At 37.5% G+C, this 27,842-nt stretch overlaps 1 protein-coding gene across 3 annotated transcripts; it reads left to right on the top strand.

Moving 5' to 3' along the window:
* The first annotated feature begins 853 nt into the window (after positions 1 to 853).
* NOL11 (nucleolar protein 11) lies at positions 854 to 23,218 on the top strand. Of its 3 annotated transcripts, XR_003792080.1 has the most exons (19): positions 864 to 1,004; positions 3,259 to 3,372; positions 3,493 to 3,549; positions 5,092 to 5,240; positions 6,383 to 6,440; positions 6,758 to 6,902; positions 8,268 to 8,456; positions 11,894 to 11,970; positions 13,135 to 13,258; positions 13,752 to 13,840; positions 14,641 to 14,715; positions 15,167 to 15,351; positions 15,521 to 15,646; positions 15,801 to 16,031; positions 16,480 to 16,558; positions 17,078 to 17,170; positions 19,045 to 19,152; positions 19,312 to 19,495; positions 22,970 to 23,218. XR_003792080.1 is itself a non-coding variant. In XM_029213211.1 (18 exons), the coding sequence occupies exons 1-18, from the start codon at positions 864 to 866 to the stop codon at positions 19,426 to 19,428; spliced, it is 2,157 nt and encodes a 718-aa protein (XP_029069044.1). In that variant the 5' UTR covers positions 854 to 863; the 3' UTR covers positions 19,429 to 19,769. The 3 variants fall into 3 exon arrangements, 2 of the variants coding, with proteins under 2 accessions (XP_029069044.1, XP_029069045.1); XM_029213211.1 differs by lacking the exon at positions 22,970 to 23,218 and having other exon boundaries at positions 854 to 1,004; positions 19,312 to 19,769; XM_029213212.1 differs by lacking the exons at positions 864 to 1,004; positions 3,259 to 3,372; positions 3,493 to 3,549; positions 22,970 to 23,218 and adding an exon at positions 3,949 to 3,990 and having other exon boundaries at positions 19,312 to 20,806.
* The last annotated feature ends 4,624 nt before the right edge of the window (positions 23,219 to 27,842 follow it).

Below are 27,842 nucleotides of genomic sequence, written 5' to 3'. Positions count from 1 at the left end.
TAATCTAAACTGATGTGGAGGCATTTTGCTTTGTGATGTAGCACATAGTACATATCTGTTAATAATTGCCTATTTACATGGTTTCGCCCTAAGAACATGCATAATTTATCTTTTTTGAGTTTTTATATTGATTGAATCAGTCATGTTTATCTTAAAAATCTCTCCCAGAAATGGTCTTGCCAAAAATTGCCCAGAGGGATCTTGAACGTCACCTGCTTCATCAGACAAGTCTGAATTTCCTGTAACCTGGAGAGATTTCCCCGCGGGTGCTCGGAGAGCCAGGGGGGACAGACAACGCGGGAGGCCCAAAAGGCCGCAGACTAGACCTTTGTGGCGGGTTCTGAGAAGCAGGGGGTATTAGGCATTTCAGTTAGGTACAGCACGTTATGAAGAGTTAATCTGAAGAGAGAAATATTTTTCCTTTGGGACACTCTTCTATTAAGCCGTGTTAGCAATTCCTAGAGTTCGCTTCAAATAAAAAAATCTAGTTTATTTATATTCGGCCACTTGCCACGCTCATCCTTCAGCCTCTCAAGTCCGTAGCTGAATAAGGGGCAGCGAATGCAGTACCTAACAGGTAAGATCTCCCCCGCCCGCCCATTCTTTCCCGTCTAGAGCAGTACACCGGGACTCGGTGGTGTGGCCTGGGAAGCGGAGTCCAGACGCAAACTCCAGGCCCCGCCTACCCGACGGCGTCCGCAGCGCCGCTAGCGATCTCTACCCGCCAGAGGTCGCAGGCTCAACGAGCAGGTATCTCAGTTAGCGAATGACTAATCCAGTCGGCGAGAACTAATCCAGTTCTCACGAGAGAAAGCGCGAAGCCTGCCGGGACGGACGCGCGGCCTTCCGTAAGTTGGACCAAAATGGCAGCCTTGGAGGAAGGCTTCACGTTGACTGCGGTACCGCTGGGTTCCGGGCCTGACGGACCACTTGGGGTGGAGCAGAGCGACAAAACAGACCAGTTTCTAGTGACGGACAGCGGCAGGACCGTCATCCTCTATAAGGTGAGAGCAATAGGATCGGAGCGCCGCCGCTGCTGTCTCGCCCCTTTCTGAGTTCGGAGCCGGAACCTCAGGTTTCTCACAGCTTTGGAAAGAGGTCTTGCAGCGGGCTTAGCGGAGAGCCGTTGTGGCCTTTTTGGGACGCTGAATGAGGTCTAGAATCTGACTCGGTTGTTTTCCCGGAGAGGCATATTTCCGAGTTGCAGGCGGCAGAGCGTCTAAGTGCACGTGGGCTAGATTCGGAAAGGAAAGGAAAGGAAACCTGTGCTTTCGCTTCATATCTCCCGGAGATATCCTTGCTAAGATCCCCTTCTGGGGTCTCTGTCACCCCAGCTGCCCGCAGAAGGGTTAAACGGAGATTGGTTGGGTGGGAGAAGGTGTCACTGCCAGAACAGTGCTTTAGCCTTGTGTCCGTACGCTTCTTACTCATTAGGAGGGAAAGTTTTGTCGGTGTTTTGTTTTGGCTTTTTGCTTTCTTGGCAGCTTAGTAGGCATCTTGATTCCGAGTGACCTGTTTCCAGCTATGGTTCACCCTGTGAATCCTGGATTTGCGTCCCTTGAAGTCTACACACCCCGCCCCCCATTTAGCCTAAGGACTGCTTTAGCACATTTTCTAAACTTTGCTTTTAGTGGTTCCATAGAAAGTGATTCTTTCTATGTGAGCTGCTGAACAGTTTTCTGTGTCTTTTAGAAGTTGGGTATCTCAACATCGGTAATCATCAGGGAAATGAAAACCAAAACCACAATGAGATATCACCTCACACCTGTCAGAATGGCTGTCATCAAAAAGAACACAAAAAAATGTTGGTGAGGACATGGAGAAAAGAGAAGCCTTGTACCCTGTTGGTGGGAATGTAAAGTGGTGCAGTCACTATGGAAGACAGTATGGTGATTTCTCAAAAAACTAAAAATAAAGCAACCATGTGACCCAGCAGTTTCACTCCTGGGTATATATCCAAAAAAACCCCCAAAAAACAAAAACACTAATTCGAAAAGATACATGCACCCAGTGTTCATAGCAGCATTATTTATTATTATTTATTACCTTCCATTCCAAGATATGGAAGCAACCTAAGTGTGCATCAATAGATGAATGGATAAAGAGGTGGTGTATATCTATACAATGGAATACTACTCAGCCATTAAAAAAATAATGACATTTTGCCGTTTGCAGCAACATGGAGGGCATTATGCTAAGTGAAGAGAGGCAGAGAAAGACGAATACTGTGATAGCACTTATGTATGGAATCTAAAAACTATAACAAACTAGTGATTATAACAAAAAGGAAGCAGACTCACAGATATAGAGAATAGTGGTTACCAGTGGTGACAGGGAAGGGGGGAGGGGCAAAATAGGGATACGGGAGTAAGAGGTGTAAACAGTTATGTATAAAATAAGCTACAAGGATATATTGTACAACAGGGGGAATATAGCCAATATTTTATAATAACTATAAGTGGAGTATAGCCTTTAAAACTGAGTCACTAGATGGTACACCTGTAACTTATATAATATTGTGCAACAACTATACTTCAATTTAAAAAAAAGCTAGCTGTCTGCATTGAAGTTTGGGGAACAGGTTGCCAACAGTACACTATACTGTTTGCTTGTTTTGATGCTTCTGAAGACACCGTTGGTTTTTACCTGGCTGTCAAGTGGACTTTTTGCAGTTCCTGCATAGGAATAGAGTGGCTGATTAGAATTGGCATGATGCCAGCTATCCTTATTCTGTTTCTCATGCCCCTGTTCAAGGGCACAACTGCATCAGTTTTTTAAATATACTAATATTGTTCATTACCAAAGTGCCGATATTAATTTACTTTTTTTCACTTTAGGAACTTATATTTTCATTTTAACTACTCTTTTAAAGTTTTTTTTTAAATTGTAGTAAAGTACACATAACAAAATTTACTATCTTAATGACTATAAGTGTACAGTTCAGGGTATTGAGTACATATATTCACATTGTTGTGCAGTCATCACCACCATCCATCTCCAGAACTCTTTTCATCTGGTAAAACTGAAACTCTGTACTCATTAAATAATAACTCCCAATTTCCCCAACCCCAGGCAACCACCATTCTACTTTCTGTCTTAAGTGGAATCCACATAGTATTTGTCTTTTTGTGACTAGCTATTGTTTTAATTTAGGAGATTTGTTAAATGCTATCGTTTTAATGATTTCTTCCGAATGTAAATTTAATTGCTTTAATGTCTGAAACTGACTTTTTGAATATTGTATGTTCATTTCATTAGGTTTCTGATCAGAAACCCTTGGGGAGCTGGTCAGTGAAACAAGGTCAAATTATAACATGTCCAGCTGTGTGCAACTTTCAAACTGGAGAGTATATTGTTGTACATGATAATAAGGTGAGTTCTAAAACTTTTATATAATATATACAAAACAAATCAAATTTTGATTTATTAACTATTCTTGTTGTATGTAAATGGAAATTGGAATGCTTTTTAACTTGTATGTTTTTATTTCAGGTCTTGAGAATATGGAATAATGAAGACGTAAACCTGGATAAAGTATTTAAAGCGACAGTAAGTCTTTGGATTTTCCAACACATTTATTTAGTTTATTGGTGAGATGGAATAATTTGTAATGTAGCAGTTATTTATCTTAAAGTGTCTGTGAACATGACATAAAGGTTATAACCAGTTTTTCATTCTAGCTATCCTACAGTATGTCTTGGTAAAATGTCTCAACTTATGAGTTAATATGTTATAAAATGTTAGATGATATGTTATATTCATATGAGGTTGAGGATTTAAATAATTCATGAATGATACATTATAGTTATTTCCATGAGTTTAAATGTTTGTGGTGTGTCCCTTGCAAGAGCAAATGAACTTCATTGTTCTCTTTCTTAAAATAGGTAGAACAGACCCTGCAAGTTTTATGCGTTATACATTTTAAAAGTGGCACATACTGCAGTGAAAAAGAACCATGACTAACTGTGCCTTTTCTCCTAATGACCTAAAGTATGTTAATTAACTTTGTCTTATAAAATGAAGATCTCTAACTAGGTTAATCTTGAAAGTTCTTTATGGCTCTAAATGTCTAACTCTAAATACAATTGGCATATTTTAGAATTGGTTCACAACAGAGCTGATTCACATGCAACCGCAGTTGTCACCCGGACCCTTGAAACCTCTAGCCAGCCACCTGTGCTGCCACCTGGCTCCAGTCATTTTGTTTACCCTGAAGTAACACGATCCTGAATTTTACACAATGGGTTTTTTTTGTTTTTTTTTTAATCCTACATATGGTGTTAACTTCTTTTCCTGAGCTTGCAGGCTATGTATACATACATACATACATACACACATACACACACACACAAACATAAATATATATGTGTGTGGCTCATGTATTTATATATGGCATCTTTCTTTTTCTAATACCAGAACCGCTTATAACTCTGCATTAGTGCCTTTGTTTGTACCTCTCCTCACCTCCAGTTTTGAGAGACCCAGGTTATAGCCTAACCTCCAGTATTTACAGTGGAAAGATAAACCAAAAATGAATAAAAGTGATTACATATGGGGGTGAGCAGGGGAGAGGATAGAGAATAGGATCAAAAGTTAGACTTCTGAATGTATTTTATGTTAGATTTAACTTTGGAACCATACATAATTATGAAACAAAATTGAGTAAAAATGAAAGCGCATCAGTCCCTTAAAGATAAGCCTTCTCCGGGACTTCCCTGGTGGTGCAGTGGTTGGGAATCCGCCTGCCAATGCAGGGGACACGGGTTGAGCCCTGGTCCGGGAAGATCCCACATGCCGTGGAGCAGCTAAGCCCATGAGCCACAACTACTGAGCCTGTGCTCTAGAGCCCGTGCTCCGCAGCCGGAGAGGCCACCGCAATGAGAGGCCCGCGCACTGCAGCGAGGAGTATCCCCTGCTGGCTGCAGCTAGAGAGAGCCCGCGCTCAGCAATGAAGACCCAATACAGCCAAAAATAAACAAATAAGTTTATTAAAATAAAAAAAAAAAAAGATAAGCCTTCTGTAAATGTCCTGATTCTATTAGGTGGCAGTTCCTTTAGAATAAAAATTTAAATGTTTTTATGTTCTTCTAGTTGTCCGCTGAGGTATATAGGATACATTCAATACAGGGGACAGAACCCTTGGTGCTGTTCAAGGAAGGTGCCATTCGTGGTTTAGAGGCCTTGCTTGCAGAGCCCCAGCAGAAAATTGAAACTGTTATCTCTGATGAAGAAGTGATTAAGTAAGTTCTAATACTTGTAATTTTTACCAGAAAGAAAATGCACTCTGTGTTTTTTATATTCTTTGCCTTGTTCAAAAGTATTTTGATTATAAACGTGATAAAAGTAAGCTGATTGAAAACCGTCTATAAGACAGTAGCCAAAATCACATCCCTCAAAAGCCTCTGGCGTGATAAGTGATTGAGGAAGCTGGGGCCAAATGAGTCCTGTCCTAATAACAGAACTGGATAGTCAGTTATTTGAAAATTAAGTGAGTAATCCCACAAGACCGGAATCTTCTGTCATATAGCCCTGACTGCCAAGGTCAGAACGCTTTCGCCTGAAGAAATGTGCAGCTTGTTAGTGGAATCAGGATAATGCTTTGAGACCTCTTCTTTCCCAGATTCTGAAATAAAACTTGGGAAATGACTCGCACAAATGATAGAAGGAAATCTCACAGTTTTACATCTATCCAATCCCTATTCTTTCATCCCATTTCCTGTTTGGTTAACTTGCTGCCCCTCCCGGCCCACCTGATGTAAACTAAATCTTTAAAGGTCCAAGCAAAGACTTGTACGTAGTCACTCAACAATGTGGACAGTGACCCGTTATATCTTAGACCCAATGAATGCCTCTAAAGTGTGAGCAACTGTATTTGGAGGAAATCTTTACGCAAAAAGATATAGGTAGAGAATCTGGGTTCTAATCCCCACTTTGCCAGAAAATGGCTGTGCAGCCTTGGTTACAGGCCCCTTACCCTCCCTATGCCTCAGTTCCCGCTGTCACTTGAAGAAGGCAGGTGAGATGCTAATGTTTTCCTGAGAACACTAGGCCCCAAAATGACTCTGAAAAAAGGAGGGGTGGGTCAATTAAGTTTGGGGAACACCGCATCTTGTCTTACATGCCCTTGGTACTTTATAGTTCACGTTATTGTCTTTAAAGTTCTGGGAAGCTCAGCAACTTGCATTTAATCCAGAGATGCATTTGACAGAGGAATGCCTTCTAGGTCCCTGTGGTAGCTATTTTGAAACACTGAATCAAGTGTTCTCTGCTACCTCTCTGGCTCTAAAAAATATTTAATAAAAGATAATCTCTTACATTTAGATTGATGGTGTGTTTCAACTGGTGATTTTGCATTTTATAATTTTTCTTTTTCTTTTTTTAGGTGGACAAAGTTTTTTATGGTATTTAGGCATCCTGTGCTGATTTTTATTACTGAAAAAGTAAGCGATATCTTTAATTCCTGGCCCATTTTGTGACATTTCAGAGTCATCTGTATGATTTTTAAAACTAAAATTGGACTTTGGTATTTCTTTCAGAAAATTTTAATACATTTTTAAAATACTGAAAAATCTATTAGTTACAATTATTTCTATGCCTGAATTAAATATATTTTATAACTTTTTAAATTTAATTGGACAAGAGGTTTTTAAGCACTCATTAAAGTAATTACAGTGGGGCAACAGCTGGTCTCAACATTTAAATATAGTTGGTGGAAATGGGAATATTTTTAAAATAAAATAACTTTTTTTTTTTCCAGCATGGAAATTACTTTGCTTATGTACAAAAGTTTAACTCACGTATCCTAAGCAAATACACACTTTTACTTGGACAAGAAGAAAAATCGGTTACACAGAGTTTTAGTACATCTGTGCATCGGAAATTCATCTCTCTGATGTCATTAAGTAAGTACTTTTTTAAAACTTTCAGAGTTTATAAATAAAGGGGTATTACAGGATAGTGTTTTAAGTTCGAGTCTTCAGTTTTTACAGTTTTCTGTTGTAGTATTTCCCTTTCCATGCTTCCTTACAAGCATTTATACCTTCACTTTTTGCATTTTGCCATGTCTAGTCACGCAATAGGTCAGTAATTCTCTGCAGGTAAATTTTATGTCTTAAAATTTTATCATAAGCAATAAATAATATACCAATAAAAAAGGAAAAATCACTCTTTATTATGATAAGTCCAGTTTTTTTGATATTGTAATTAGTGAACCATGAAATACCTAAGGTTGGTACTGCATGGCCTCCCCATTCCGCTTTTCCAACCCATAGTGTGCCATTCCTTTGAGCAGTGACAGAGACAGGTGAGTAAAAGTACACTAACAAAGCAGTCTTGGACTCTAGCCACCATTTTACAGATTATTTTTTAATGCCTTGGAGTTTACCTCTACCTAATGCTCTGAGGTTTAATCCCAGTCTTATGCATCTAGGGGGAAAAAATGCCTTTGTGGTCTTCTCTCCCCCCAGCTCTTTATGGCTTCTTTTGAAGTCGTTTTGGGAAGGTTAAGGAAGAAACAGAGCAGTATTTAGGAAACATTTTCATGTTATCACAGTTTAAAATCTTTGTGAAGTTTTTCAATGTGCAAACGTTTGCAGTGGCTGTTAAGAAAAAGGCTCCCTTGTTTATCATGTCTAGAGTGTCATTGGAATCCGCTTAATACCTTTGCTTAAGAGGGACTGGTTTTCTTAAAGTTTAACCTATAGGACATATTAATTGTTACACAGAAGTTTGGGAGTTATGTTTTAGCTTTTGAACATTGAAGTAAGGGAATCTGAACCAAAGGGTCATAAAATCTTCATGTAACATAGCTAGAACCACATGAAATTGCCAAAAATACAATTGACCTACAAAACCCAGCAATTTAATAAGGTTTTAGGGTGCTGGAGTAACAAGAAATGTAATATTTAGACCAGAATGCTAATTAATTTCTAATAAGAGATACAGGCTTTTACTGATTGAATTGTCTGTATTCCTGGCAGTCCCCTCATATTTTAAGTTATTACAGATACTTACAATTTTTATTTCATGGTTATCATGACATTTCTTACTGAAATTTTTATTAATATTTCTCCTCCATCAACTTTAGGTTTGTAGTATATTCTTTATGGGAAAGCATAGAGTGATGTGATTATTACATTTGTTTATTTTTCTGGTTGGATTCTCTATCAAATTGGTAAAATCTTATTAACAACTTAGTACATTTAATTATAACAGATATAGAACTATCATTTATCCAATAAGGAACAATAAATACTTGTTTCCAACAGGCTCTGATGGATGTGTATATGAAACCTTGATACCAATACATCCAAGTGACCCAGAAAAAAATCAGAGGGTAGTTCGATCACTGTTGCTCAAGTCCGTGGTGTCTGGCAATGCTCGAAGTGGCGTTGCACTCACCATCCTGGATCAAGATCACGTAGCAGTCCTGGGACCACCACTATCAGCTTCTAAGGGTAACTAAAATCCAATCAGTTAAGCAGTCCTTTGGATTTTTTCCATCAAAGTGTACTTTTAAGTCTCCTCTTTCTTTTTCATTTATTTATTACCACCCTAATTCATTCTCTTTTTCACTGTAGCTTCCTAATTCTTGAATAGGTCTTTGATTTCATCTTGCCTTGATCAGTTTCTCTAAAACATTTCCTATATCACTCACTACCTTGCTTGTCACCAGTGTCTTAAATAAAAACTGCAAATATCTGTGCCAGCCTGTAGGCATTGGAAACATTGGTAAGACTTGCAGTAGAGGATTGAATTCATCCCTTGGTGACACTTTAGCAGAATATAAATTCATTAGTCTTGGACAGCTTGAAATTTGGGGACTACTAGTGTGCCTTTTTTTTTTTTTTTTTTGCAGTACACGGGCCTCTCACTGTTGTGGCCTCTCCCGTTGTGGAGCACAGGCTCCAGATGCGCAGGCTCAGCAGCCATGGCTCACGGGCCTAGCCGCTCCGCGGCATGTGGGATCTTCCCAGACCGGGGCACGAACCCGTGTCCCCTGCATCGGCAGGCGGACTCCCAACCACTGCGCCACCAGGGAAGCCCTAGTGTGCCTTTTGTCTCTGTGACTTCAGAGCAGGATTTTCATCATCACCTCACCTCCTCACCCCCAAACACCCCTCCACACAGACAATTGTAGTCTATCATGAAGGACACAGTTGTTCCTGGCCAGTGCAAGATTGGGGTCTCCCAGCCTACACTATAAAACTCCAAATCCATGGTTTAGCATTCAACTCTCGCCACAGTCTAGACCCTGTCCACGTTTTCCAGTCTCTTCTCCCAATTTCAAAGCAAGAACTCTCTGCTTTATTCAGGCCAGGCTCCCTATTGACTACAAACTTGATATGGCCATCCTTGTGTATTTTGTTTTGTTTCTTCTTTTTAAGATAGGAGCTACCATTTATGGCATACTGTCCTGTGCCAGGTGTTTTACTTGTATTATTTCATTATCTGTGTCATTTAATCCTCCAACAACCCTATGAGAGAAAGTCCAGTTATTATCACCCTTATTTTACAAATGAGAAACTGAGATGTTAGTTAACTAAGTAGTGGAACTAAGGTTCAACCCAAGCAGGTTGATTCTTACGCCATATATCTTACCGTTCTTAAGTCCTGGCTTTTAGCCACTTTACCAGGCTGTGCTTCTCCTCTCTCAACCCCCATCCTCCCTCTCTAGTTCCTGGTCTAACCCCCCAAAAACTCAGTAACCTCAGTAAAGTTTCCCATGTCTCTTTCCAGAGGTTTTTTAAATATATGCAAATACTACTACTTATTTTTCTTCCTCTTTTTACATAAATGGTAGCATACCTTATCCTCTGTTGTATACCTTAATTTATCCACTTACCTGAGATATCATAGAGAGCCTTCCATAGCAGCATCTGTATTGAATTTTTTTTCTTTTTAAAATTTTATTTATTTATTTATTTATTTTTGGCTGTGTTGGGTCTTCGTTGCTGCACGCGGGCTTTTTCTAGTTGCGGCGAGCGGGGGCTGCTCTTCGTTGTGGTGCGTGGGCTTTTCACTGCAGTGGCTTCTCTCATTGTGGAGCACGGACTCCAGGCGTGCGGGCTTCAGTAGTTGCAGCACGTGGGCTCAGTAGTTGTGGCACACAAGCTTAGTTGCTCTGCGGCATGTGGGATCTTCCCAGACCAGGGATTGAACCCATGTCCACTGCATTGGCTGGCGGATTCTCAACCACTGCACCACCAGGGAAGCCCGACTTTATTTTTTTAAGAGGAAAATATAGGCAGAACATTCCGACATAAATCACAGCAATAGTTTTTTGCATCTGTCTGCTAACACAAAGGAAATGAAAACAAAAATAAACAGTTGGGGCCTAATTAAATTTTAAAAGCTTTTGCACAGCAAAAGAAACATCGACAAATCGAACAGACAACCTACTGAATGGGAGAAAATATTTGCAAATGATATGACTGATAAGGGATTAATATCCAACATATATAAACAGCTCATACAACTCAAAGTCAATGAAAAATGGGCAGAAGAACTGGATAGACATTTTTTTCAAAGAGGAAATGCAGATGGCCAACACACACATGAAGAGATGCTCATCATCGCTAATCATCAGGGGAATGCAAACCAAAACCACAATGAGGTATCACCTCACACCTGTCAGAGTGGCTGTCATCAAAAAGAACACAAATAATAGGTGTTGGTGAGGATGTGGAGAAAAGGGAAGCCTCGTACTCTGTTGGTGGGAATGTAAATTGGTGCAGCCACTGTGGAAAACAGTATGGAGGTTACTCAAAAAACTAAAAGTAGAACTACCATATGACCCAGCAGTTTCATTCCTGGGTATATATCTGAAAAAACAAACTAATTCAGAAAGATACCTGGACCCCAATGTTCATAGCAGCATTATTTACAATTGCCAAGATAGGAAAGCATCCTAAGTGTCCATCAACAGATGAGTGGGTAAAGAAGTGGTGTGGGTGTGTAGATATGTATGTGTGTATATATATTTGTGTGTGTGTGTGTGTACATATATATATATATATATATATATATATATATATAAAATGGACTACTACTCAGCCATTAAAAAGAGTGAAATTTTGCCATTGCAGCAACATGGATGAACTTGGAGGACATGCAAAGTGAAATAAGTCAGACAGAGAAAGACAAATACTGTGTGACATCACTTATATGTGGACTCTAAAAAGTACAACAAACTAGTGAATAGAACAAAAGAAGCAGACTCAAAGATACAGAGGATAAACTAGTTACCAGTGGGGAGAGGGAAGGGAGGAGGGGCAAGATAGGGGTAGTGGAGTAAGAGGTACAAACTATTACGTATAAAGTAAGCTACAAGCATATGTGTACAACATGGGGAATAAGGCAGTATTTTATAATAACTATAAATTGTGAATCACTATGTTGTACAACTGTAATTTACGTAATATTGTGCAGCAACTGTACTTCAATAGAAAATTCATTAATTTTTTTAAAAAATGCTTTATTTTTTTAGAGAAGTTTAAGGTTCACAGCAAAATTGAGGGGAAGGTACACAGATTCCCATATGCCCCCTGCCTGCATATGTGTCCACTTGTCATGATAGCTCATATCTGTGAATTTCTGTCTTCATTACTCATTTTTGTTCCTAATAAAGCAAGACCTATGTGTTTAACTATGACTTCCCTCCTCCCTCCCTCCCTTCTCCTCACCCCCAGCACCATATATTTATATTTGGCTGACTTCTGAACTTGGGACTTTTTTTTTTTTTTAATTTTTTGGCCGCACCACGAGGCATGCGGGATCTTTAGTTTCCCGACCAGGGATCAGACCCGCACCCCCTGCAGTGGAAGCGCGGAGTCTTAACCACTGGACCTCCAGGGAAGTCCCAACTTCTGAATTTGTATGTCTTATTTTATAGAATGCCTCTCCATATGGAATACAAAATTTCAAACACTACAGACTTCAAAAGAGTTACCACAAGGGACCAGCGGTCAAGTAAGTTTTTGCACTTCGGGGTTTTTTTCAAATGTACTTATTTTTGTGTCTGACAAATAGACTGTAAGGGAAGAGACCTCTTCGGATCTAAATATTTTATCAGTTTTGATTAAAATAAATTAAGAAGTATTTTCTACCTGCGAGATTATATTTAATTTGGTTATTTTTATAGTTTCCTTATGTTTGTCACTTTCAAAAGACTAAATTATAAGCTAATTATAGATCAGGAGAGAACAGTTAGCTAGTTAACAAAACTTTTTAATCTCACTTTGGTTTTATCTTTTTACTTTTGTATTTTGAACTATACCCAAGGGCTGTTACTTTGCCTAATAAATTAGTCTTTTAGGTTATATGTTAAATGTTATCATGGAATTACATAAGAATACTTAAAGAATTAAAATTTAAGGTGACCAGACTATAAACTTCCTGAGGCAAGGGACCTTGTCTTTTTTGTTCTCCATCATATCTTCAGTGCTTAACAAAGGTACTCAGTAAGTACTGGTTGTTTAGTGAATATAAGATATAAATAAATCAAGATATAGGATGTTGTTGATCATTGTACTTAGAGGATAAGGAGACTATGTTTCTTAGCATAGAATTCTAATTTATATTTAAACAAGTAATTTTCACAAGATTAGCCGTTCACAATTCCACTGCTCTAACAAACTTCACTTTTGATTTCCGTGTTCCTTTGAGCTTTTTATTCATATACCTGTCTCAGTTTTACAATTTTATAATTGAGATCATGAGATAGAAACTGTTCAATTCTGCTTTTTTCATTTCGTACATCAAAACAGTTTGCCTGTGTTACAATAGCCTTTGTGAGTATCACGTTAATAGATGTGTAATATTGGCAATATTTATTTTAAACAATTCATTTATTTTAAATATATGTGTTGATCAAATTTTTATGAGTCAAAAGAAATTATCTTTAAATTATGCTTTATTCAGACATGGGCAAAAATAAGAGCTTTGTAAACCTACCTCAATTAATAAGTTGAACATATGAGATTATTCTGGAAAGTTGCTTAACTTCACCTTATCCTTTTCTGTTATATTAAGATTACTTCCACCACAAGTTATTGTTATAAGTTATATGGCTTTGTTGAATCAGATCTTAGAAGAGAAAAAGGATTGCTTACATTTTTGATAACTTTTTTGTAGCTCTGGTATCATGGGGAAAATTTGTTTATGCTACATGGAAAATTTCTAACTGTAATCCCATACAAGTGTGAGGTGTCATCATTAGCAGGTGCTCTTGGAAAACTCAAGCATAGTCAAGATCCAGGTAGGAACTTAAATGTTTTATTACTAAAAACCAATTTATAAACTTCTAGTTTGATATGTAGATTTTCACAGCTATCGGTTTGCATAACCTGTTCTTAATGTTGAAATTTGCCAGTGTTCATTCAGATTTTATTGGTCAGGAAGCTACCTTGGGAACAGTCCACATTGCAGATACTGCTGCAGGTTAAAGAGCTACGCTGCATTTTGAAAGCCAGTGTTCTGACTTTAGGGGCAATGGGAAAGTCCTGCAGACAAAATCAGAAATGCTTTTTCCCTCCTTGGTTTACCAGTGGCCTCGTCTGTTGGGCACATAGCCTTTTAGGATATTATGATTTACTGATCTGAGGTTATTGGTAGAATGAAATGGACTTTAAAGCCGCTTTTGAATTGTGCGTGAGTGGTTGTTGTTTTATTGTTCTTTGTTGGATTGATTGGCTGGGTAAATACCAATAGGTCAAAAAATTCCAGTAATTGTGTGTTCTGTGTTTTCTTAGACATTCATGCCATGACTCATTTTGTAAACTGGGAAACATCACAGGGATATGAACTTGGATCTCAGAACTCAGAGCAGTCAAAGAGAATCGTAAGTTTGGTAGTTGAAATAGAAATGTTACTACAGATGTTAAAAAACAGAAAAGGCTGAATTATTTTAATAATTCATATTTGTACAACTCTTACAACTTGCTCTTAATGATGGGGTGATTTGAAGCTTGAACCCAGTAACCTGACAGCCCTTATCCGAAAGTGACACATGTCGTCTAGTAGTTTTTATGGGCATGTGTGTAAGACCCAGGTGTAAAAATGGACCAGTTTGCAATTAGTAATAATAGAGTATAGAGATTTTATTTATGAAAAAATGAAAACTTTAAAGATATTTAAGCTAAAAGTTGAAATAGACCCACTTTGCACTATAAGAAAACCAAACCCTAAAAAAGCTCGTGAATGGACTTCCCTGGTGGCGCAGTGGTTAAGAATCCCCACCTGCCAATGCAGGGGACACGGGTTCGAGTCCTGGTCTGGTTCCCACATGCCCCGGAGCAGCTAAGCCCCTGCGCCACAACTACTGAGCCTGTGCTCTAGAGCCCGCAAGCCACAGCTACTGAAGCCCACATTCCTAGAGCCCGTGCTCCGCAACAAGAGAAGCCACTGCAGTGAGAAGCCCGCGCACTGCAATGAAGAGTAGCCCCCACTCGCTACAACTAGAGAAAGCCCACACGCAGCAACGAAGACCCAATGCAGCCAAAAATAAATAAATTAAAAAAAAAGAAAGTTTGTGATTAGAGCAAAAGTGTGCCAGTCTCTTTGGGACATTTTATATTCTTCTAAATGTCTATTGCATCTTTTGTGTTGTTTTGAGATCCTAATCAATTTACTGAATTCCAGTTAAGGAGAAGGAAAATTGAAGTGAGTGTACAGCCGGAGGTTCCACCATCCACACAACTCTTAGCAGCCGTACAGGTAAATTTTAAAATATTAGAAATACGAAAAATCAACTCATGGTTAAAAGAAATCCTATGTACTTTTTATTCTGTCTTCCTCTTGTGATCATTTTTAGAGCTATGGCTAACATTTGTATAGTATATTGAGGTTGCCAGAGTGATGCTTTGGCTTATTTGACTCTCACTAAGCATTTCGTGAGATCAGTGTGATGGTGGTGGCCTCATATCTCATTCACCTTTGCATTGAATGTTTGTAATTTAGCTTCTTAGAAATTTTGATTTCTAAATCCTTGAGTTTTTTTTTCTTCTTTGTATTTTGTCTTTGTCCAGTAAATTGTATATCAACTCCAGTTTCACAGGAATGCATGAATGCTGTTAGTGATTTAAGACAATGTTAAGCTAGGAACTTTTAAGTGCAGAGCGACATTTATTAATGTACCACACTGAACTCTTTACTTCTGCCCTTTCAGAAAGATTCAGAAAAACATATTGAAGTAGAACTACGTAAATTTTTGGCTGTTCAGCGGACCCCTGACTTTCATACTATTATTGGGGATGTAGTAATAGGACTTCTGGGAAGATATAAAGCAGAACCATCATTTTATCCTCGGAACTGTCTGATGCAGCTTATCCAAACACGTGTGCTTTCTTACAGGTAAATGTTTCTTTACAGGTAAATGTTTCTGTACACCAAACTTTATACACATAACTCTTTTGACCTTGTTTTTTGCAGTTCTGATTTTTATACTCTGTAAAAGCCTTATGAATTATTTGCAATTGAGAGTTTCTTAATATATATAAATGATTCATGTTTTTGGTCTTAGCTTGTGCCCTGGCTTAATGGAGTTTGCCTTAGAAAAGACAGATGTGCAGATCCTACAGCTCTGCCTACAGCAGTTCCCTGACATCCCTGAGTCAGTCACCTGCGCTTGCTTAAAAATTTTCTTGAGGTAAGTTAGAAGCTGATGGTCCTTTACTTTCACTGCATTTTTAATCTATTGTTTTATTTTATTTCTAAAACTTTAAAGTCTTAGAAAATGAAAAATTTTCCAGTAAGTTCAGCTACTGATAAGAATTATTTCCTGCTTTCAATTAACATGATAGCATTGGTGATGACAGTCTTCAAGAAACAGATATCAATATGGAGTCAGTTTCTGACTATACTGCTACTATACAAGATGGGGAAATAGAAGAACAAACTGAAATTCTTCAAAATGGTTTCAATCCTGAAGAAGATAACTGTGAGAACTGTGCTCAGGAGTTGATTGAGAAGCCTCAGGCTGCAACAGAGGAGAGCACTTCATGCCCTGTTACAGGGAAAAGAGCAGCGCTACTGTATCCTTTGAAACCATTTCCCTTGTATTGTCTTTTTCCCAGGGATGTAGTCAAATGCCGAGCAAAAACTAAGGGGTAATTAGATAATTTAAGGTGGTTTTTTCCTTTTCTTTTTTTCAATTTTTTTCAGTTTCTGCTTGAAAATGGATTACATTCAATGCTGTGTTCAAACAACTTACTTAAACCTTCTTATTTAAGAAGCTATACTAAGATAGAAGCTCTATCACTTCTAAAAATTAGTCTACTGAATAAACACCAATTATCTATAATAGCAAAATATTCCAGATGATCTCTAGTGACGAGGAGAATGTTCAGTGATAACACTCTTCTAGAAAAGTAGAACTTTTGTATAAATTTAGAAAAATGTTACTGGGGAAGGGAATTACTCATTATTTCAGTAGAAAAGTCTTTATTGGTTGAAATGAGATTTTCCTTTATTCCCAAGTAGAAATGCAATTCTTCATTCAGCATATAGCGAGACGTTTCTTCTGCCTCATTTGAAGGACATCCCAGCACAACACATCACTGTGAGTGTTCTTACGAATCCTGCAGGATTTTATTTCTGCGTTAAGTGTTGCTCCTTAACTCTACCCAGCTTCTAGGGCATTCGAAAGGTTATAAAGTTCTTTCATCTGAGTAAGAGATTTCCCAGCCCTCAAGGTGAAAAATCGTGCCTGGGAGACTAGAGTGACCTGGAGGAGGCAGAGCTTGACGTGTTCCTGGTGTCAAACCCGAAGGCCGGGTTCATCCATCTAACTTAGAAACGAGTAGGAACTAAAAAGAATTGCCCAGAGAAGGATTCTCTCTTCTCTACTTACTATTTACAAACAAAATAAGCTCCTCACCCGCTTCTCCCAAACCAAATGAACTCTTCTTTGATGGCAGGGAGTGCATTTGATTCATGTGTCCCCTGATGTCTAGCATATTTGTCTGATGTACAGTTAAATTCAGTAGCCTCTTAAAATTCTTTCCAGTCTCTTTGTTAGCTTTACAAAGAGAAAATATTCCTATCAAAATGATTGTTCTTTTTCCCCCCCAACACCTAGCTATTTCTCCAGTATTTGTATTTCCTTTATCTGAAGTGTAGTGAAAATGCTACTATGACTCTTCCTGGAATACACCCTCCAACCCTGAACCAGGTGAGGTAATCTTTTTATTTTGATCTGATGCTGGGAAAAATATGTTAAACAAAAAAAAGGTTTTATATATATATATATATATATATATATATATAGTATCAGAATCTGGAATCCAGGAACTGATTTCTCCCTGTCTCGTGGTTCCTACGACCCTCCTCCCTCACCAGGTACACAAACCACTGGGGTGGATCACTCAATTTGGTAGATGGATTTTTTAGAGCCATAATTCTATACTAAGAAACTTAAATTCATCTTAAATTCCTGATTCTTTATTGTGACCCTTTTCAAGAATTTCCTCAGCTTCATTGGGAGAGAGTGATAATAAGTGTCCTCCTAATAACCTAATAATCCCAAGTCCCTCTTAGAGATAACCAATACTAAGAGTTGCATTTATGTCCAGAAATTTGCTTTCTGTACCTTAACTTATCTTTCTCTTGTCTTTCTCATGCAAATTAGATCACGTGCATGCTATTCTGCAGCTTGTTTTTTTTCACTCATTGCTACATTTTACACATTTTCTGAATCAGGCTATATACATCTGCAACATTCTTTTTAACCACTGCATACTATTTGATTTTATAGAAAATCTTAATTTGTAAGTCCCCTATTGATTGGCATTTAAGTTGCTTACAGTTTTTTGCTATTGTAAACAAACTTTCAGTGAGCATCTTTATAGAAATATTCTTGCATATTATGAGAGAACACCTCTTGGGTAAATTCCCATTAGTGAAATTACTGGATAAAGGGTGCATGCATTTTTAGTTTCAAAAATGCCAGGCTACCTTTCCAAAGGGTTGTGACAAGAGATACTATGGCCACCAAGATCTGAGACCTTACTCTCTGCTAGTCAAGTAGGTAACAAGTAAGTGTTTTAATTTGCATTTCTTTGATAATAAGAAAGGTGGACCATCATTTCTTGCCAATTTATATTCCTTTTTGTGTACTGCCTAATCAGGTTCTTTGTCCAATTTTTCTATTGGCACTTCCTGTCTTTATCATTTTGCCTTATAAATTATTCTTCGTATATTAAGAGAAATTAGTCTGTTTCTATGAAGTGTATTACAAATACTTTTTTTCCTATCACTCTTTTTTACTTGCTTTAGTGTAATTTTTGCCATAGATGGGTTTTTAATTTTCATGCTGTCAAAATTGTTAGGCTTTTCCTTTACTGCTTCTTTTTGGGTACGCCATGCTTAAGGCCCTTCCCACTCTAAGAGTGTAAAAATAGCCACCCTGTCTTCCCCTAGTACATTTCTTTTCCTTTTCTTTGTTTAATTCTTTGATACATATAAAGTTTATTTTGGTGTAGAGAGTTACACAGGTATCAGCTTTCCCCCCTCCCTGCAAATGGATAGTTGGTTTCCTTAATGCTTTTTCATGACACTGATATTTGCATGTTAACAACACCATTTGAAGGTGTACACTACATAGGATACTTTAATAAATGTATAGTAATAATTTTATTTTAGTTCTTGGTACCTTATCTATAATACACGACACCTTATTCTTGGGTCATAGTGTATATTTCAGAATAGGAGATGAGTGGGTTATTTGTTTTGTAGCTGTGAGTAGTTATCAAGAATTTTTTAAAATAAAAAGTGCTAGCTCTCCCTTGGATTAAATATCACTGTGGCTTTCTTTTTACTGATTAATCTGATGGAAAAGATCCAATTATGCTTGTTAAATGACAAGTAGAAAAGCAGAAAAGAGGCTTTTTAGATTGCTTAGAAATTCCTTCATCTCTAAAATGTTCAGACTTCTGTAAAGAAGACTTATTTTTTCTTATAACTGTTTGATACTATTATGGACTTTGTAAAATGAATTAACCTAAAATTAAATTTAAAATCTTAACTCCTTTTCCTGTTTATCTTCAGATTATGGATTGGATATGTCTACTTCTAGATGCTAATTTTACTGTTGTGGTAATGATACCAGAAGCAAAAAGGCTACTGTTAAGTCTTTACAAGTTTGTGAAATCCCAGGTATGTAATTATTTGATTATACTGAATTCTGTTTGTAACCAAGAAGCACCAAAATTATAATTTATTAAAATTTTTCTTGGAATAGCCCTAAGTAATTGTGGAGGATTTATCCATATGTACAAAATATGGTAAAAGTTATTTTGGAACTTTTTTCTTTAGATAAGCATTTGTTCTGAGCTCAACAAGATTGAAGTAAGTTTTCGTGAGCTACAGAAATTAAATCAAGAAAAGACTAATAGAGAATTATATTCAATTGAAGTGCTGGAACTCTTCTGATATTACCAGTTCTCCTTCATAGACGTTTTATGAAGCTCTTTTATGTGGATTCTTCCTACTCAACCAGGCAAGAGATGTGTTTTGTTTGTGACTGTCTCTTCGGTGACAAGAGAAATGTCTGAGCAAGTACCTAGACCATCACTTATTGATTCTCTTAGGTCAGACTGCAGGTTTCACGTGAAGCTATTCTAGCTTATGGACACTGGTGGGGAGAGATTCTGCAACTTTTAAAAATATGTAACGGAGGTGTTTTTAAGTAAACTTATTTGTGTATTGATACAAGTTGAATTTCTTACCATCCATTTGAATAGTTCTTCTTTTAATAAAAAACCACCATTGAAGAAACAGTGATTCTAGGAAAAACATGGTTTTATCACAGTCGGAAGCTGTCCCAGCTCATCTGTGTTCATGGGGGACAGAAGAGGGCATTTCCACAGGCAGGGTGGGAAGGGGCCTTGTACACACCTGTGCTTATCTCCTGCCATCGTCTCCCGTTCTTTACCTCCTTGCACTACCTTCTTACATTCCCAGGGCTTGAACATTATCCCTCAGATTACCTCTGTGATTAGGATGTTAATTTCAGTTACAGAAATATATTTCTAGATAGTAAAAAAAAAAAGTCTCTTTTGACCATAGAATTTCCTGTTTTAACTCGGGTTTAGAACAAACGAAAGGCTTTATGTAGAAGAAATGGATGCTTTTGTTTCTTAAAAATAAACTCAAATTTATTTTTGTTAAAAGTGAAATCACTTTTTCAGGTGATGAACTAAGTTTCCCAAGAGTAACTTGAAACATTTATGAGCTGTGAAAGTCTCTGTTGAATAAACCATTTTGAAACCTCTTTTAACCTGAAAGGTCACAATATATATATATATTTTAAATTGCAGTAAATTCTAGCGCATAATATAAGTTCAAGTGTGGTTCTAGAGCCCATGTTATACAGAATCCTGATGGCTCAACTTAATTTGCGTTAGGGAAAGGCTTCATTTAGGTCAGGCACTCTGTAAACTTTAGTTACAACTGTTGCAGTTAACAAACAGGTTCTCCCTTGTCATTCTTTTTTTTTTTTTTTTTTAATTGAAGTATAGTTGATTTACAATGTTGTGTTAATTCCTTAGTCATTCTTAATCTCTCTTTAATCTGAGAGAAAAGAAATACCAAAGATAGCAGCATATATTAACAGTTATGCTCACTTTAAGTGGGACCTTTTGCTCAGACAATTTAAGCTAAGTGATACAGTACTTCTCAGCAGAAATGAAAAATAGGAGTCTCCACGATGTTTATCGTCTTTTTATCTTTTTTGTGAACCGTTTAAGAATTACTTACAGGCACCCAGACATAAAATTGTGGGTTCCTAAGCTTTTCTTAAAACTTTGAACTTTATGGGGCTTCCCTGGTGGTGCAGTGGTTGAGAATCCGCCTGCCAAAGCAGGGGACACAGGTTCGAGCCCTGGTCCAGGAAGATCCCACATGCCACGGAGCAACTAAGCCCGTGTGCCACGACTACTGAGCCTGTGCTCTAGAGCCTGCGAGCCACGACTGCTGAGCCCGCGTGCCACAGCTACTGAAGCCCGTGCACCTAGAGCCCATGCTCCGCAACAAGAGAAGCCACTGCAATGAGAAGCCCACGCACCACAACGAAGAGTAGCCCCTACTCACCACAACTAGAGAAAGCCCGTGCACAGCAGCGAAGACCCAACGCAGCCAAAAATAATTAATTAATTAACAACAAACCAAACAAAAAAAAAAAACTTTGAACTTTAGCATATCCTTTGATTTACAGATCCTTTTACGGGGGTTAAGATTATTCAGGATTGTCACAGTTTTTAGATTCTGAGTTATTTATGATTTAATTTATAAGAACCCATAATAAGAGACGAATCTCAGATTGATTGATGAATTCTTTCAGCCAGAGCAAACAAGCAAACGAAATTCATAGATTGACAATGAAGCTCTTCACGACTCCTGATTTAATTGTACTTGAAGACAGCTTCTGCAGTGAAACTTGCCCGGTCAGGGTTCAAACTAGCAGAGGCCTTTGACTGAGGAGAGGCCAGAGCAAGATTCCCTGTTCCCTCAAACTTTTGTCTGTTTGGAAGGAACTTCTGTATAGGGTCCTAATAAAGTCTTTATTATAAAGTTGAATAATTTGGCCTGTAAATATTATGGAAGCAAATTATTGATTTTTAAAATAAGTAGAAAAGTGTAATTGCTTTTAAATACTAGTTGCAAATGATCTCTAGGTTGCCTACAGACTAAGTTGGACTAAATTTAGAAATTAAATAAGGATTTTATAAGGACATATAGAGGATTATTTTTTAATTAAGTTATAATTGATAAGAGACTTTTATAGGCTGAGTTCTTCAAGGCAAGGACTTTGTCTTACCCTTTATGCACTCTAAGTACAGGACCACTGGCACATAATCAGTGTTCAGTAATGGTTATTGAATAAAATTACTGAATAGTAGATCTCACCTGCCCAGTTATAGAGCAATAATTCTGAGGGTTTGCAACAGTTACTTTTTCTGGCAAGTAAATCCTCTGTTCACCACATATAGGCAGTGTATCTTCTGCCTCTGGACTTTTATTTTTTATAACTTAATTATAACTCAGATTTGTTTCTGATTATATATACTACATCTATATAATAATAAAAGTTCTTTTTTTTTTCTTTGCCACACCTCATGGCTTGTAGGATCTTAGTTCTCTGACAAGGAATTGAGCCCCTGCCCTGGCAGTGAAAGCACTGAGTCCTAACCACTGGACTACCAGGGAATTCCCAAGAATTGTTCTTTAAACTTCTTAAGTTCTCCATCTAGGAAATGGTTTCTTGCTGTGACCTTAATGGTTTTTGAGGGAAATGTGGACTAACAGGTTATCATTGCTACTTAAAAGTAGATGTTTTCTTTTTGCCTCTTTAGCCTTATTTGTAAATATTTGGTGACTCTAACTATAGTGGAGTCCATTCTGGATCATGTAGAATTTTAAAACAAAGATGGATTTTTTGCCTCAGCTCTTTTAAAAATATTTTAATCCTAAAGTAATTGCAAGAAAGAACAATGAATACCCCTGTATTCTTAGCCTAAATTTATCTGTTCCTAACATCTTGCTATGTTAGTTTTACACTATATATTTTTTCTTTTTTCCTGAATCATTAGAGAGTTATTTACAAACAGATTAATCTCATAATTCAGTTTAATCCAATAAATACTTACGTTTAACCCTGTAAAACAAGGGCATTAATTTCACATGACCACAATGCAATTATCAAATTCAGGAAATTAATGTTAATACAGTGCTATTTAGAATGATTACAGTCCTTATTCAGATTTCCACAGTTGTCCCAGTAATGTCTGTTATAATTGGACTTCCTCCTTCCTAAAATCCATTCAATCATCATGCATTGCATTTAGGTTTCATGTTTCTTTAATTTCCTTTAATGTAGAACAGTTCCCTAGAAAATTGCATTTCTGAAGAATCTAGGCCAGTTATTTTGCAGAATGTCCCTCAGTTTGCATTTGTCTCGTTTCCACATGATTAGATTCAGATTAAACGTTTCTGACGAGAATACTACAGAGAAGGCACAGCATCAGGAGGCATTGCTGTGAGTTGTCCTATCATTGGTGATGCTAAATTGGATCACTTAGTTAAGGTAGGATTTACCAGATTGCCTCACTCTAAAGGTACCTTTTTCCCTTTGTACTTCATAAGTAACCTATGTATTTATTATTTATCTTTGAGACTGTGTGAATATCCTATTCTGGAATATTATTCTTCCCTAACAGTGAACCCATTGGTAATTTTTGCATGAATCGGTTATCACTTTGGTGACAGTTACGGTTGCAAATGTAAAAATTGTTTTGGTATAAATCTCTTTTTTATAAATTTATTTATTTTATTTATTTATTTTTGGCTGTGTTGGGTCTTCGTTGCTGTGCGCCAGCTTTCTCTAGTTGCGGCGAGCAGGGGCTACTCTTTGTTGCGGTGCGTGAGCTTCTCATTGCGGTGGCTTCTCTTGTTGCAGAGCACGGGCTCTAGGTGCACAGGCTTCAGCATTTGTGGCTCACAGGCTCTAGAGCGCAGGCTCAGTAGTTGTGGTGCACGGGCTTAGTTGCTCCGCGGCATGTGGGATCTTCCCGGACCAGGGCTCGAACCCATGGCCACTGCATTGGCAGGCAGATTCTTAACCACTGCGCCACCAGGGAAGCCCCCAAATCTCACTTTAAAATGGAATGCTGTGTGCCATGTAGCCGCCATTCTCATCTCTTAAGTCTGCTTTCTAATCTATAGATGGATGAGCAGATAAATGGATGGAGGTATTACACAGATTTGAACAGTTATAATCACACTGAGCATACAATGTGTGGTCTACTTTTTTCACTTAATATTTTCATAAAGCCATGTTTTTACATAGTTAACATGTTTTGATTCTTAAAAGTTTCAGACTCAGAAAACAAGAGCTGAGAAGGCTTACCAATAATTTATTCATAAATGTCAAGTGTCTTATCCTGTTCCCACAGCTTTATTTTAGCAAAGCTGAAATGTGATTTTAGATTATACTCTTCCACTTCCTTTAATCATCATCATTATAATTTGGGGATGCTTTTGAAAACATACCCACATCAGTGGAATTTTTGGAGTGCTTTTGTTTGCTTCAGACAAATTTCTTAAGGAAAAAAACTACTCAAAATTCTGGACAACTGTTTTGAGGAGACTGGCATTATTTAAAATAACCTCCCCAGAGCCTTTTCATCTCTAAGAAAGCAGTGTACTGTTATTAAAGGGGTTTTAAATAGACGTCTCTCAAGGTTCCGCTTTTAGTTTTAGATCACATACTATTACCTAGATTAACATAGCCAGTAATTAGGTAGAATTGTGCTTTTTGTGTGTTAGATGTTTAATGTATAGTACATGTCAGATCCCAGTTGCTGTGATATTCTAGCTCATTTTTAGACTTAGAATATCAAATAGTTTTTTAATTGTATTTTAACTAGTAAAACGTGTACATTTATATACTTACCATTTAAGCTCATAATATGTTTATAATATATAAGCTACTATATAGTTGATTACATAGCACTTACTCTGTGCCAACCATTGTTCTAAATGCTTTAGAAATATTAATTGATTTAATACTCTTAAGTCTGCTTATCAATCCTGTAAAGTAAGATTTACTGTTGAGGAAATTGACACACAGACCTCAGTTTAGACTAATGGTAACCTTCCATTAGTCTAAGGATGAAAGAATGCTTTGAATCAGAGAGAGAAAAAAATGTAGTGGTGTTTATGCAGCAAAAGTTAGAGAACATGGACAACTTGTTAAGTGGGAAACCAAAAACTATGCTGCTCTGGAGGGACAGATGGGAGTCTGTGAGAGGTGCACATTGTTGCCAAAAAGAAATTTTTAAATTATTTTTCCTCTTTAATTCTGTACTCACCGAGCAATTCACACTGATTTGTTTTCCCAGAAACATAAATACCTTGGTATGAGAGGTGATGAGGTAATTATAGTTTCCTATAATCCTTATAAATTAACAAATTGAAATTCTTCTCTAAAACTGTAATTTCACGTTAACCTAATTATCCTTGGCTACTTTTCATTTCTGGATGAATTTGTTTGATTTGGGTTGTCAGTGCCAAATTTCTTATTCATTATTATGATATATTCAGACCACAGGGCTTACAACATTTATTTCTTCTGGTTTATTTGGATATTTTATTGCCTTATTGTTAAATGTCTTATATTTTACATTGTACATCAGATAAGGTGTAGTTAGATGTTTTATTTTACTTTACAATGAACTTGGATACCGAGTACTTCAGGTACATACTTGAAGAAAGGCTCTTGGATTTGCACAGAACACATGCACCATCCTGTATCATTACTAGGTTGGACAGTAGCATGTAATGTGCAGTAGTATACACTCCACAAAATGAAATTTGTACCATTTTCATCAGTTTGATTGGTGCATGATTCCCTTAAGAAAATTAGGAAGCTTAAGACTTCTGTAACCTTTGGTGTAAAGCTTTTAATTTATTTATACGTTGCCTCTCAAAGAGAAATGTACCATTAAGAGGATGTAGTAGAAATGGAAAATTAGGCCCAGGAAAGGTGACTACAACATATGGCAACTGCAAAAGTCAAGAAACTTTTAATTTAAGCTCACAAAGACTCTACCTGATTATATATTTTAAACTTTTATTTTATAGGTTCCTCCTCTTTTTTCTTTTTTTTCTTTGTATTGTGGAGAATTTCAAACATACAGTAGACAGAAGAGTATAATGAATCCCATGCATAGATCACCCAGATTCAACATTTATCAATATTTTCCCAATCCTGTTTCATCTGTACCTCCACTTACTTCCCAGACATCAGATATTTTCATCCCTGAATATTTCAGTCATTCATATATTTTTACAAGTTATTTGAATCAAGAAAGTGAAGTTCACATATTTGTGACTGATAAGTCTCATGACTTTCAGTCTATAGGTTTTCTTCCCATCTCTTGTTTTTTTCTTTTTTGTGAAATTAGGTCATTTGTCCTGTAGAATTTCCTGTCTGGGTTATGCTGGTTATTTCCTCATAGTATCGTTTTTCACATTCTTCTGAGTTCATATTTCCTCTAAATTGATATTTGGATGTAGAAATTTTATGAGATGCTGGTTCCTTTGGACTGCAGAGTACAATTTTAAATAAGCTACTGAACCATTTCACGATACCGTAAGTAAGTATAAATTAATATGTTTACTTATATGATGGGTAAGTGTGTGTTTAAATTGATCATGTTTCAAAAACTATATGTTTATTCCCTAGGATTTCAAAGGAAGTTTTGTCTATACCTACACCTTTAATAAGTCGTACTGTTTCCTGTTGTAGTCTTTTTTTTTTTTTTTTTTTTTAATTTATTTTTGGCTGCATTGGGTCTTCATTGCTGTGCGCGGGCTTTCTCTAGTTGCAGCAAGCGGGGGCTACTCTTTGTTGCGGTGCGCGGCTCTAGGCTCGTGGGCTTCAGTAGTTGTGGCTTGAGGGCTCCAGAGCGCAGGCTCAGTAGTTGTGGCACACGGGCTTAGTTGCTTCGCGGCATGTGGGATCTTCCCGGACCCGGGCTCAAACCCGTGTCCCCTGCATTTGCTGGCAGATTCTTAACCACTGTGCCACCAGGGAAGCCCCCTGTTGTAGTCGTGATGCTGTGTATTTCTCTGACATACTTCTGTTGGCAATGCCAGATTGCATTTGCTATAGTGTGGAATGTCTCTGGAAATGTCTGAAGGGTCAGTTTTCTTACCTGGTCTCTATTATAGATTTTATAGCCACTTTTGCTTCAAACGTCTGCTTTTTTTCCTTCTAATTCTGTAGTTTTCCTTTATATAGTATGACAGAGAAGGCCACGGGGAACTTTTAGATCTTTTAAAGAATCAATATTAATATTTTAGGTTTTGTGCAAATATACTGAGACCCTGAGGGAAACATCAATTAGGACCTTAGGTGTTTGGTTAAAAGGCTTAGGCCTTTCTTGCTGAGCCCCCGTGCCAGGGCAAATTGGATTATGTTCGGGAAGAGGCAAGGGATCAACCTGTGTTAGGAGCTGTTAGCAGATGAATAGGAAGATGACACAGAGGACATGTTCATTAAATAATTACTGAGTGATTGGAGAAGACAGCTTGAGTGGGAAATAACTACATGATGAAAGAAAAGTTCCCACAAACCGGAAGCTAAGTAAGGAACCAAGGTATTGGTTAGACACAAGCATAAAGTCAGGGGGGAAAAGATAAGGAACTTCACCTAAGAGAGGAAATTCCTCACCTGACCACCCTACCAGTGGGAAAACGAACTTCCATCCAAAGGAGATGCTCAGCCCATCTCCTTTCCCCACAGGCGTCATCAGCAAATGGGCTGTATTGCAAACCCGCAACTCATAAGACTCTTTTATGGAATTATTAAACATAAAAAGCAGAAGGTTTTTTTGTTTTTTGGGGGATTTTTTAGTCAGAAAAGTGGGGAGAGGTGTTGCTTTTATTGTCTCCATAAATATTTATCGAGCACCTGCTAAGGGGAGTACAAAAAGTGGGAGAAAAATTTCTGCCTTTTATGTGCTTACTATCTGGCAGAGGAGACCTCAGAGCAAAAGCAAATAGCAATACAAGTTCCCCTTTGCACGCCACGTGAGTGTCACCAAGGAGCAGTGCTTCTGGAGTTCTATTCAAGAAATCTACAGCAGTGCTTCCCAAGCTTTAGGCTTCATGAATCAGTAAAATGTCCAGAAGATTTTGGGATCTGACATAAGGTTGCCAAGTTTTTCTGCTAATTAACTTATAAGAAGTACTCGTATGTTGTCCTAATTTTTCTCAGTTCACCTCAAACCTGTGCCAACAGTCATAGGGCATCTGTGTTTTACAGTCATGAAAATAAACAG

The sequence above is a fragment of the Monodon monoceros genome, unplaced genomic scaffold (assembly GCF_005190385.1).
Source record: "Monodon monoceros isolate NGI ecotype Baffin Bay Population unplaced genomic scaffold, NGI_Narwhal_1 Super_Scaffold_9, whole genome shotgun sequence".
NCBI lineage: Eukaryota > Metazoa > Chordata > Mammalia > Artiodactyla > Monodontidae > Monodon > Monodon monoceros.
Note: the sequence above shows the minus strand (reverse complement) of the source record. Positions and strands in the feature narration are given on the sequence as shown.

Bases quoted from the DNA above. Each gene is read 5' to 3' on its own strand.
- NOL11 (XM_029213211.1), top strand. From the start codon at position 864: ATGGCAGCCTTGGAGGAAGGCTTCACGTTGACTGCGGTACCGCTGGGT. The intron at 1,005-3,258 runs GTGAGAGCAATA...TCATTTCATTAG, and splicing joins GGACCGTCATCCTCTATAAG to GTTTCTGATCAGAAACCCTT. The intron at 16,032-16,479 runs GTATCCTTTGAA...ATTCCCAAGTAG, and splicing joins GGGAAAAGAGCAGCGCTACT to AAATGCAATTCTTCATTCAG.